At 31.1% G+C, this 12,604-nt stretch overlaps 1 protein-coding gene across 1 annotated transcript; it reads right to left on the bottom strand.

Annotated features, from left to right (window-relative positions):
- Positions 1 to 1,518: 1,518 nt before the first annotated feature.
- On the bottom strand, positions 1,519 to 7,037 carry LOC129309129 (DNA repair RAD52-like protein 2, chloroplastic). The gene is made up of 4 exons (XM_054950526.1): positions 6,542 to 7,037; positions 6,148 to 6,185; positions 5,538 to 5,629; positions 1,519 to 1,997 (listed from the first exon to the last, which is right to left on the bottom strand). Exons 1-4 carry the CDS (start codon positions 6,961 to 6,963, stop codon positions 1,860 to 1,862), a joined length of 690 nt encoding a protein of 229 aa, XP_054806501.1. The 5' UTR covers positions 6,964 to 7,037; the 3' UTR covers positions 1,519 to 1,859.
- Positions 7,038 to 12,604: the final 5,567 nt, after the last annotated feature.

Genomic DNA, 12,604 nt, shown 5'->3' with positions numbered 1-12,604 from the left:
ACAAAAGGTTAGGGAGCAAGTTGGAGGGATGGCTTGGTGCTTTTGAATTGCCCATCCCCTTAGCCTTAAGGGGTACTTGTTTAATGAGGACTGTTCAATAGGTTGGAACTGAAGAAAGGAATGAATTGAGTGTTTTTAAATTTTTCAAAGTCTTTTGCCAATCCAATAAAATAGCACCTGACACTAACAGAGCCCAACAAAAAGAGTTTGATGAAATGAGTTAAGTTCAAGGGAGAGGCAGATACAAGATAATTTATCTTGGGTTAACCTAACTATTTGACTTATATTCAGTCCTAAAAGAAACATTTTGAGATTTTCCAGATATGAACACAAGTTTTCAATAGGCACTTGCAGCTATAGTACATTCTCCAAAGAAAATGTCTTGCAATCACCCAATCCCTTACTATGCCTGTAAGGGCTCCTGAGTCCTTTCTAATGTCACATTTACCCAATGTCCTATGATCTCTTTAAAGAAAGTTCAGTATCTTTACATCCATAAGCGGGTTTGGGCTTGTGCAAGCTTAACAGTGAGAAAATAAAGACTTACTCAAACCTACTCATCGGCAACATTGTCTAGCCCAAGGCGGAAGAGATAAATCATAGCAACTTGGACTAAATTTTCGTGATCGTGGCGAGGAGGCCACTCCAGACCTTATATATCCAGTTGCATATTTTAGTTGTCTACAAATGATTCTACTTGCCACTCAATGGGATTTTCCTTAAGGCATCAATTACAACTCATACATTATATGGAGAAAAATTATTCCAATTAAAAGTTTAAGATATCAAATATTTCTTAAAACAAACTTCCAGGGGAAAATTTCTCTTGAACCCTCAAAATTGTTTAACTAACCGTCAACGTTGGTAAAACATTATTAATGACAATGCACCATTTTTTTAAACTTTTAGGATAATATTATGTCAATCAAAAAGTTAAGGATACTAATTATATTTAATAAGAAAAACTTTAGGTAAATTTATCCATTAACCCAAAACAAATCATAAAACAAATCATACTCTTAAAAACAAAATATTTCACTTACAAAGAATCCTCTTGTTTGTCAAAAATACTCTAAATAGGGTCATTTCCCAAATAAAAGAAACTATTAACAATCTAATCTCGAGCCACCTTGTTATCTAACTACATAGCAGCAGGGTTAAAATTAGAAAAAGTGCCTCAAGTAACAATTTTAATGCAAAAATACAAGTTGCTCCTGCAAAATACTTACCATATTTAAAAACAAAAAAATCGTGTACGCGTTTTTCTCATGTGAATTATAGTTTGTGCAAGAACAGGTAGACTATTTATATATTATGTTTGTAAACTTGGCGTGCTTAATTTTTTTTTTTTTAAACCTTATCCAACAACCAGTTCAGAATAAACTTCATTTCTTGCAGCATTTATTTTCTAGTGGTAATTTTCTTTCCATATGAAAGAAAAGCCACCCGAAACTTGGGCTTCATTTGGATGAATAGTAAAGTAAAAATAAAAGGAAAAAAAGATACTAAAAGGAGAAATTTCGAAAAAAATAACATATTTTCACTATTTTTTCAAATTTTCCCCACTGGATTTTTTTATTCCCTATTTTTTTTTTCCCCCCATCCAAACAGAGGACTAAGGAGGACAAAACATTGTGCTTAAGCAACAACGGAAGTCGGTTCTATGTAAACATCAGGTCTCCACAAAACAAAAGTGGCTTCTAGATCCCAGTAACCATATGGAAGTGATGAGTATCTGCTGCATGACTCCTATGCTTTCTACTTACATGTAGTCATTTACATAACTTTAGCAGAAACCCTAATATTTCAACATTTCAAACAAGCAAATCTCGCCAAGGTAAATTGTCCGGTCATTTAGTTTAATCTTCATGATAAAGATACAAGCCTAGACCAAATCGAGCACAAGCTTTGCAGAAAGCTATCTCCTCAGCGGCTGCTACTGGATCTCCAATATGGCCGTCAGTAGGGGATACTGTCCCTGTTGACTCACGATGTGCCTGTTCACATATATAAATAAACTGCATGTCAATCACATTTTACTCCCAGACCAAAAGAAAAAAAGAGTTAAGGTACAAAAATATTTCAAAAATTTTTCTCCATAAATTTCTAGTATCCTCAAGTCAATAATGATGCATGGCTATACATTAACTTTATAAATAAGAGCCAACCTTCCCCAATTTATTAAAATAGCCTAATGTTGACCATTAAGTTCTAATGATAGAACTTAACAGATTGGGGACTTTTTTTATAAAGTGAATGGACCCTCATGCACTAAGGATGCCCATAGTTCGTGGAGAAAAATTTTTCAAATATTTTTGCACCTTAATCCAAGAAAAGATCCAACTTTGCTTTCTCCGTTTCTGCTGAGCATAGCACACGCCAACTGTTCTAAACACACGCACACACACTAATGCACAATAATCTAAATACATCAACATAATAACATTTGTTTAATTAATTTTAAAATGGAAATTAAAAGCATATAAACTTAAAATTACATTTTTTTTTATCTAAACATAATCAGATTATCTTGATATTAACGGGAAAAAGATTAACCCATCCCAACCTTCCAAGTCCATCAAAAGACATAAAAGCATCGTTGGAAAGATTCAAATAATGTATGACTTCTGGTTATGCGTTAAATGAACCACGGCAGTGATCAATTCACGGTACCTCAATGGTCAGGCTCACCCAAGTCTTTTCTAAAAGGAGAATCTCACTTAGGGCCTCTAAGAGACAAAAAATTGCACTTCAGGCCCAATAAAATCTGAAAACGCACTATAGGCCTGAAGGCCCTTCTTGCAAATTTTGTTGTGGACGAAAAGACACAATTACCCTTGTCTCAAGGGCATGTTCATATATGCACAACATGATGCCTACAAATTTTCAACACAATATTCATAAATGCACAACACACATAATGGACATTATTTAACTTGAAGTGAAATGTTCAAACAAGCAAAAGAAGAATAATACAATGTCCATCAATTCTCAACACAATGAACATATGTAAACCTGAAACATTTGTGCAACATAAAGTCCATAATGAATAACATACTTCCATTAAAATAACATACTTCAAGTTAATGTCTATCAGATGTGTGTTATGCATTCATGAACATTGTGTTGAGAATTCCTGGACATCGTCTTGTGTATACATGAACATTCTATTGAGACAAGGGCAAATATGTATTTTCGCCTACAACAAAATTTGCAAGAAAAGCTATCGACCCTACAGTGCATTTTCAGATTCTACTAGGCCTGCAGTGCAAATTTGTGTTTTAAGGGCCCTAAGAGATTCTCCCTTTTCTAAATGATTGAGCCAAAGTCAACCTTTGTTTCAGAACTCAATCAACAAAATAGGTGGGGATAGTAATTTAACACTTGTGACAACAATTGCTGGATTAATTTGTTAAATAGCTTTTTAGCTTGATTAAGCAAATAAATACCAAGCTAAATGTTAGGGTCATTTTAGTTTCCGATATCAAATATGATATAGAGCCCACTCCAAACAGCAAGGGAGAGAATATACAACTCTTCAGGTATTTGCCATGAAGTTCTTTAATAGCTCAGATACATTACAGACTCTTTCAAAATAGCTTTTCACAAAGTTTATTTGAAGAATCTCATAGCAAATACCTACATAATCACATCCAAAAATTTTCCATATAAAAATTTTACATCATATTTAAATAAATGCCAATTTGGGCTACATGTAACCTCAAGGAGACGAAGAAAGCAAGCGTAACAAGCAAATCTTTTTTTTTTTAAGGAAAAAAAAAGGGGGGGCTGTAATCATCTCATATCCAAGTAATCCTGTCATTATCCGCAATTCCAAAATTATTGCCTCACTAACATCCTCATTCTCTTTAAAAAGTAATATGTATGAATTTCGAATGAAGAGTTATACAGCGAACATCATCATAGGTTGTGTATACTTTACATTTTTGCAATGCTCTTGCATTTTCTTAGAACCACAGGTTAATTAGGTCAGGTGTGGCATTAGATTTTTCTCTTTATATAATCAGTTTTGTTTTCAATCACTGACCATCTCATGTTCAGATATTTGTGAAGGGAGTGAGATATTGTCATTATTATTGAAAATTTGAAATGTGACTTGCACTTTAGATTGTGCACAATCCAAGGCTCATAAAACAATCCAACCAAATCATATAAGATATCATCAGAACAAAAATTCAGAAGAGTAATCAGCATAGCGAACTCAAAATTCTTAAAGACGCTTGTGATTTTCAATCCCTTGATTGAATTGAAGCAGAAATGGATATGGAAGCAATACCTGGCTTCAAGAGAAGAATGGTAGTTTCAGGAAAGAAGACTGGTAATGGTAACATAGGCATTTAGCATGAAATATGAAAATATTGCATTTGCTTAGAAACATAAATTCAGTTCTGACATTCTATTCAAGAAACAACTCTACTACTATATGTATTGTCTTATAACAGGCCAATAATGATATGAATCTTATTATTAACCACCAACTTCATATTTTTATAAAAACTTACTTTATGTTAGACTTTGTTATACAGAATCAACCGGGGGATACAAGTAACAAAGCCGAAGTACAAGAAAAAAAATTATTAAAAAAAAAACTGAGGGGGTATTATGGCACAGTTAAGCAATCTAATGAATCTATGCAAAAATAAATAAATAACCCAAATTAAGATAAATTATTTCCACAATTATATTCTTTTCAGTCAATGCAGAAAACAGGTTAACCATCCCTTCAAAACTTCTGTGCATGCAAAAACTTGGGTATTATGAAAAACATAATAAATTGAATGAATCTGTGCAGTTCAAACATCCAATCAAATTAAAAAAAAACATAAATCACTCAAATCAGGAAAAGAAATTTCTATGATTATTAACCAAAAAAATGCAATTCTTACTATTATAATTTTTTGTCAATGCCAAAAACAGGTCAACCATCCCATCAAATGATTCTGATATCATTACAGTTTTAAGACTAAGTAATTACTCAAGATTATTTCTTCAGCCTTTACAACCCTCACCAGACCTCTAATCATAAAATTCTGTGTATTGTAATCTGACATTTGTATTAAGTTATCACATTATTCTATAATTTGAGAGACTATCAAGGTGTTTGGGAGTCTTTATGAGGAATTTGATGGAGTTGGGAAAAATCAATTTCAGGACTCCCCAAACAGACTCCCAAACATACACAATAAGGTTTTGAGACAAATTGATAAGTTCAACCTACAAATAATGGCATAACTTTATTTGTAGAAGTAAATGATTGGATCCAATGCTCCTCAACTCAAACTCAATCATCTAATTCAACCCTGTTTAGAGTCCCATCCCTTCCTAGAAGGATCCTGCTCATGGTAACCATGAAAGACAAAGCACATAAATCAAGCCTAAAGTGGGTGGATTGCTACTGATTGAGAGAAGGAAAATAATGCTCAAATGGGCAATGTTGAAGGGCGTACATTGTGGCATGCCCTCAAGTGAAAATCCAAAATAAATAAAAGAGTACACTGAAAAGAGTGAAAGCTCACCTCCCCATCAGATCCTCTTACAGTAACACGGTACACCACAGTCACACTTCCATTGTCAGAAAATATAACATCACGTATTTCTCCACACCATCCTGCAAAAGAGTTTCAACATAAGAAATATCAGAAAACTTCAGGTTCAATTAACAGGCTCCGATAACACATTAACAATTACAGACATATCTCAAAGCAAGATACGAAATGTCAAGTTAAGATAGAAACATGAAGAGACAGATTTAAACCGCAAAGACCTTGACAACCTACCAAAAATAGGAAGCGCCACTTAGTTCAAATAAAAAGCCTCATATTTTCATTCAAGTAGACTACGCTTGTAAAGGACTATCAAGCCAGATTGCCAGAAATAGAAAATGTAGCGCCAAATTCAGGCCTACTGCATTTCCACTAAACGTGTTATATGATTTTTTTTTTAAAAAAAAAATTATACTCTGTAGAGGCATTGTCAAAAATAAAAATGCTGATTTCAACTGGAAAAAATGGCTTTGGAGCCCTTATCATTCAACAACAGATTTTTTTTTTTTTTTTTTTTTGGGTTAAGAGCATAAGTATCAAAAGTGTTCAATCATGAATTAAAAGAAAGGATAATCCCATGCACCTGGGGCGTAGAAGCTCAGCATCCTGTTGGCATGATACCTACCAACCAAAAATTACCAGATCATCAGAGATCAGTGGTTGAGCTTTCCTTCTCTATGGTTATTTAAGTGTTAAAATGTGTCAGTACATGCAAGCTGCTGTGAAAGAAACCAGGCTTTTATCTTGATGCGTCATATAGGGAGTAATCGAATTTTTCACTCTCACTATCACTAGATTTCGTTTTTTGTTTCGGGAATATATTCCCCATCTACCTAGCATTTATTTTAACTATCTATCTTCTACACAAAGCCTTTTTAGGTTGCATAAGATGGTCACTTTCTGGCTGTCTGTTAAAAGTACTTATTGGAGGAAAATAAATTGACTATATACAAAAACATATCAGAATAACACAGTACCAGGGAATGAGGGTGGCAGCCGAGGGATCGCCATCGACATGAGGTTTGACGATATTATCGGGGATTCTTTTATTAAGGTCACGGAGAATCTCTGCCAGAGGACGAGTTATAGATGAGTTCGAGAAAGGAAACGACTTGTCCAGCGGCACCACGTAATTGGAATTCGATACGCCTCCTTTCTTCCCATCGCTGCTATTACTGCCGCTGTTACTTCGTTCAAGAGCACTAACAAGAGACAGTGAACCTGGAAAGCCTGTTCTTCTCAGATTTCTCTGTCGGGCCGCCGTCACAAGCACAATTTCAGAACCCACAGCAGGAAACTTACTTTGTATTTGATTACCGCAAGACAAAGACGGACAAGCACAGGAACGAATTCCTATGCCAGTGAAGGGGATGGGACTAGGCCTAATCGACGAAGCCATCGGCCGATGATCCCCCCAACCACCCAGATCTCAATTGTGCCTAGCGTATTAGGCAAGCGATGAAACGCTTGACGACTCAAGTATTTTATTATATGTACACACACTCACACACATAAAAACACTTTTTTTTTTTGGACCTGAAAATACTTTGGTTAAATTCTTAAAAGGCCTCAGTATATTAAGGCCAACCTGAATGGTAAACCTACCCAAGAATTGGATTTGGAAATTAATTCGATGTAAATGTTTTACTTTTACGGTTGATGTTAATGCATATTCATTTAGCTTATACTCATTTTAATTGACCTAATATCGTCTTAATTATATTAAAATGGGTCTCGTTTCGACTCGAAAACAATTAAAAGGGACTTATAAGATGAGACAGAAAAGGAGTTGGAGACAAAAAGGGACACAAGATTGCCATCAGAATGTCCCGTCCAGTCTAGAAAATTATATATTATTTTTTATTTTAAAAATATATATTAAACATGTGAATTATATTAATACAATTTATTATTATATCTATCTATTTAATAACTTTTATTTATATTATATTTCTTGTTTTATTTTCAAAAGAATAATTAGCTTAACACATCTCAACTAAAGTAGAAGAACAATGATTTAATGTTGTGTTTGGCTTGCCTATTGTTGTTGCTCTTATAACTTAAAGATCACTTGTAATTGTTATCATAATGTGTAATTGTAATTAATATAATTCAACGATTGATTTTAAATTGTTGTGATTTATGTATTTATATGTTTTAATTTTAAACTTAATAAATTATATGATCTAAAATTTTAATGGATGTTATTATTTAGATCTTTCTTTAACATTGTTTGATTTATCAGGACGACGAAACATCCTGATTTTGTCTCGATTCTTAACGAGATGAATCAACTTTTAGAACACAACGAGACACGGGACAAGTCCGTCTCGTCTCGTCAACACCCCTACTCTCTTCTATCCCATATATGAGGCACATTTTAGTAGAGTTTAGAATAAGGCTGAGCTTAAAGAGTCAAGCTTGGAGGCCCTATTAAAATAAAGATTTGGGTTTTAAAAATTAATTTTTTTTGAAATAACCGGGTTTGAGAGTCCTGACCTTGATAAGCCTTATGAAAAAGGGCTCAGGCTCAGGCGACCCTTCAAACCCTGATAAGCTCAATTATCTTACACACACATACATACATTTGATTGATAATGACACAATGGTTAATATTTATTGTAGGTGATGAAGAAGAAGTTGCAAAGATAATTGACATTACATCCCACCTCCATCTTTAACAAGTAGATCTACATTTGAGGGATCTAATATTTTATTTTTAAATAATGATGGGGAGGATTTAGATTTACATTGATGAATATTTTAATCTTCATCTTAAATTTAAAATTTTAAATCTTTGTTGAATTTTATATTAGACTTTGATTTGTTTCATGTTGAATTTTAGAATATTCTATTTAAATTAAAATGTTGAAGTTTTTTTTTTTTGAGAAAGAGGGCTTAAGGGCCCGATTTGAGCTTCAAATAAGGGATGGGTCTCAAAATATGTTCAATTTTAGGAAACTGAATTTTAAGGCTTGAGCCTTTAAAGTCCGATTCATAAGGGTAAGGCCCTGACAAGCCGGCTCAGCCTGATTCCCACCTCTTCATTTTAGAAGGTGTATTTAGTTCTATTTATAAGTTATAATATGACTTTTTAAGTAATATTTGAAAGATATTAGGAAAACATAACTTTTGATCCCTACACTTTGCTCATGCTTTGCTATAGGTCCTTGCACTTTTTTTCAATATTCTGGGTCCCTATATTTTCATTTTTTGGTGTTCTAGGTTCCTAAATGAACAAAATATAGGCACCTTGGAGGGACCAAAATCCTAGAAAATAAAAGTCTAGGGAACTTAAACACTGAAAAAAAAAAGGTGCAAGGATTTATAATAAAACACAAGCAAAGTATATGAACCAAAAGTTATGTTTTCTCAAAGATATTTTTAAAATTACCCTTTTACAAGATAAAAAAAGTAAAATGGTATTACTTTTTGGATTTATTATATATGAACATATTTAAAATTTCACACAATTTTATTTCTTGTACTTTTTTTTATATTGATATTAATAAGTTGGTAGAAATGACTTGTCAAGGGACTGGAGAAGTACTATTGTGTAATGGTATCTTTTATTAAAAACAAAGCAATGTTATTATTTTGATAAATATTTGTTAATTTGATTATTAATTGATTAAAAATTATTAAAAATGACTTTAAAAATTATAAATAAACACCTATAAAAATTAATATTGATTTAAAATTTTGAATTACAAATAAATTTCAAAACAATAAGGTTATTTTTTATCTATATAAAAAATTAAAATATTATTTTAACTAGCTACTTTGATTAGTTATTAAGTGACATCATGTTACCATTGCTAACTAGCAACAATACCAGTAAGTAATTAAAAGTATTACATTTGTTTTAATAATATTATATTATATTTTAATATAAAATAAATTAAAATTATGATTTTTTACAAATCCCTACACAATTTACTAGCCAACTTTTGACCAACATAAACGAAGAAATCAGTTAACAATCCATCTATCAATCAAATAATCTGACTTATTAAAACTTTAATATTGGCCTAGGAAAGGCATTTAATAGTAGTTAGAAATTAATTTTTACAGCTATTAAAAAGGAGATATTGTCACAAACGATTTAGAAAGTCAAGCACTTTTTATGTAATATCTTGAATTTCTTATTTTCATAAGATCGAGATAAGATTATTTCATAGTAATCATAATTTACCATGTAATTATTTGACTAAAGAGAATTTACCAAAAAAGGGATAAATTTCATGCCATAATTTTTAGAAAAAGAGAAAATTTGGAAGGTTATGTAAGATTAAATAAAGATATTTAAAATAGTGTTTCAATTTAATATACTATTTTTTAAAAATAATTTATTTCAACGAAATTTATAAACTCAGCTCAATCTTATAATTTTTAGAGTCCAAAAAGAAATAAAATAATTAAATATATAAAATAAATAATTTTTAAAAGAAAAAAAAATTAATATGCAAAACAAAAAAAAGTAATTAAAATAGGTAAAGTAACGAAGTTTTACAAAGATAATGAAATAATATTTTTAAGCCAACATGGGCATCAGCCCACAATTGGCTTGTGGGTTGCTGTGCGTGAGTAGCTGAGCGTGCATCTACTTCTTCCAATAGCGGCGGAGCGATGTACATCGAATTGAGAGAGGTTGATCCAGTGAATGAGATTCCCACAAAAAAAGTGATCTAACTTTCTTTTATATTTTTGATATTTTTGGAGTCTAATGAGGAGAAAAAAAAATCTAGAGGTAGATAGATTTTTATTTTTTAGGTATGCTCCCAACTGACTTTTGGTTTGTTAAAAGAGAAAACTATGATAGATTAAGAGTTTATAGGGATTAGTTTTGCCCAAATCATTGATTTTTAGGACTCTAGAGTAGTTTAATGTTGTGAGAGATTTCCGATAAATATTTATTTATGATATAATGGGTTAGAAAATTTCTCTTGAGGTTAAATCTATTTATAAATAAACTGAATATAAGGATCTAACTTAAATATACGAAATTGGGAAATTAAAGAATAAATCTTAGAGGCAAATTCTGAGTTTTTTGGGGAAATTTGATATAAGAAGTTTAATTTTAAAATTATAGAGGTTAAAAAGAGACAAAAATTTATAGAAATTAATTTAAGTTAAAGGATAAAATAGTTTAGATATTTTTAGAGATGAAATGGGAAATGTCAAAGTTAATTTTTTAAATAAAATAAATTATTAAGACTTATTAATAAATTATTATTTATTATCATTAATCTTTGAAGCGTAGTATTTGAGTTGGTGTTGTGAAAAGGTTAGGGAGTTGTAGTTTTAGCTTTTTTTAAAAGGTAACACTAGTTATTCTTTTCATACTACAAAACTATTATTTTATACCATTATATATGTAAATTGTTCTGCAAATGCTGTACCCACTAAGAACTTGTTTGATTGATTATGCACTAGAAATCTATGTTTTGGATTGTCTATCATACTTGTGTAATATATGAAATTATGTAATTACTTTATTTCTTTTAAGTATCCTCGCTTTTGTTAAGTGATAACTATACTATGGAAATCATTTTTTATAATGGTTTAATTTTGTCAAGAATGCTCGGTTGCTTTAGAAACTAAAAATAATATGATTTAAACTTTTTGCACGTGTTTGTGTGTTTGGAATTGTTTTGGAATGTGATGCATTTATAGAGAGTAAAAGGATGTTATGTTTGTTATAGGTGTATTGGAGACCTTATTGTTATTTTGGGCCAAGAATCCTATAGTTGTCATTTCTTATCAAGGTCCCCTTCCCTTGATTTGGAATTGTGGGATATTGAGTACCTTCTTTTTAAAGAGATGAGTTTAGTTTTGTAGGTAATGCTTTTTTGGCAGGGTGCATCACCAAGCAAAACTTCTGTTAGCGGGATAAGGTGAATGAGAGGCATAAAGGAGGGTTAGGAATGTCATCACCTATTAAATAATTATTTTTTATATACTTTTGATTTGTAAAAACAGTATTTCCTTTTGTGATCTCATTTGTGAACTGACTTTATGAAAGATATTATTTATGTAAACATATGTTGCGAAATGAGATTTTAAATTAGTTTGTTGGTATATTTAAAATTTTCATTTGTTGTTGAAATGTTAGATTTCATTTGTCACAAGGGAAGGCGTTAGAAAATTGAGCCATAACTTTATTTATTGCCATGACCTAGGAGTGTGTATTTAAGTTATTATTTTATTGATTTTTGAAAATTTAATAAATTATGGTATTTTGGGTCCTCTAAAATTATTTTAAAAATTTATTTTATTTGATTATAAGCTGAGCCATGTTCTTTTTATTAAAGTCTCTTTTATGTTTTTTTAAATTTATAGAAAATGGTTGTAGGCTTGAAGCCTTAGTTGTTTTATTATAATTCTAGTTTCTAATTGGCAAGTTTTCACTATTAATATATGATATTTTTTGGTTTATAAAAATAAGGGTGTTTCAATGCTTTAAGAAAACATCTATATTTAATTTGATTCCATATTGATAATTTAAATTAAATAGTAGTTGAAGTGTACACGGAGCCTAGTATACTATCAAAATATTTTTCAAATAATTTGTTACATCATTTGACTTATTATATGATGATAAGTTGGGCTTTGATTGTCTCAAACCCATTTGTTTGTATCTTTGAAATTCCAATTTTATTATTTTGAAAGGTTTTTTTTTATGTTAATGATTTAAGAAAAAATGTTTTTAACTAATGGCGTTACATTTTGGTATTAAAACATGGTCATTGTTTTGTGGTCCTGTGGTGTTGTTTGAAAAAAAAAATGTTTTCTTCAACAGTCATGGCAATATGGTGTTGAGACATGTGAGAGATGAGCACTGAGAGGTGAGAGCTCATCATTTTTGGATTATTTATATTTAATTTGAATGATTCAAATTTATAGTTTTTTACTCTTAGTTTTTTCTAAAAAAATTATTTTAATCAATGTATAATATAAAATAAAGAGTTAAGTAGTTTTGGGAGAATCAAAAGGTTCTGGTCTGAGAGATAAGGAGTCTTGGTGGTGGAATAATAGTG

This window comes from Prosopis cineraria, unplaced genomic scaffold (genome assembly GCF_029017545.1).
Source record: "Prosopis cineraria cultivar Desert tree isolate PC_DT_omini unplaced genomic scaffold, ASM2901754v1 PC4, whole genome shotgun sequence".
In the NCBI taxonomy this organism is placed as follows: Eukaryota; Viridiplantae; Streptophyta; class Magnoliopsida; order Fabales; family Fabaceae; genus Prosopis; species Prosopis cineraria.
This window is presented reverse-complemented; position numbering and strand designations above follow the sequence as displayed.

Coding starts and splice junctions, on each gene's coding strand:
- LOC129309129 (XM_054950526.1), bottom strand. CDS start 6,963: ATGGCTTCGTCGATTAGGCCTAGTCCCATCCCCTTCACTGGCATAGGA. Junction 6,186..6,541: donor GCTGCCACCCTCATTCCCTG/GTACTGTGTTAT, acceptor TTTGGTTGGTAG/GTATCATGCCAACAGGATGC. Junction 1,998..5,537: donor TAAGAGGATCTGATGGGGAG/GTGAGCTTTCAC, acceptor ATATGTGAACAG/GCACATCGTGAGTCAACAGG.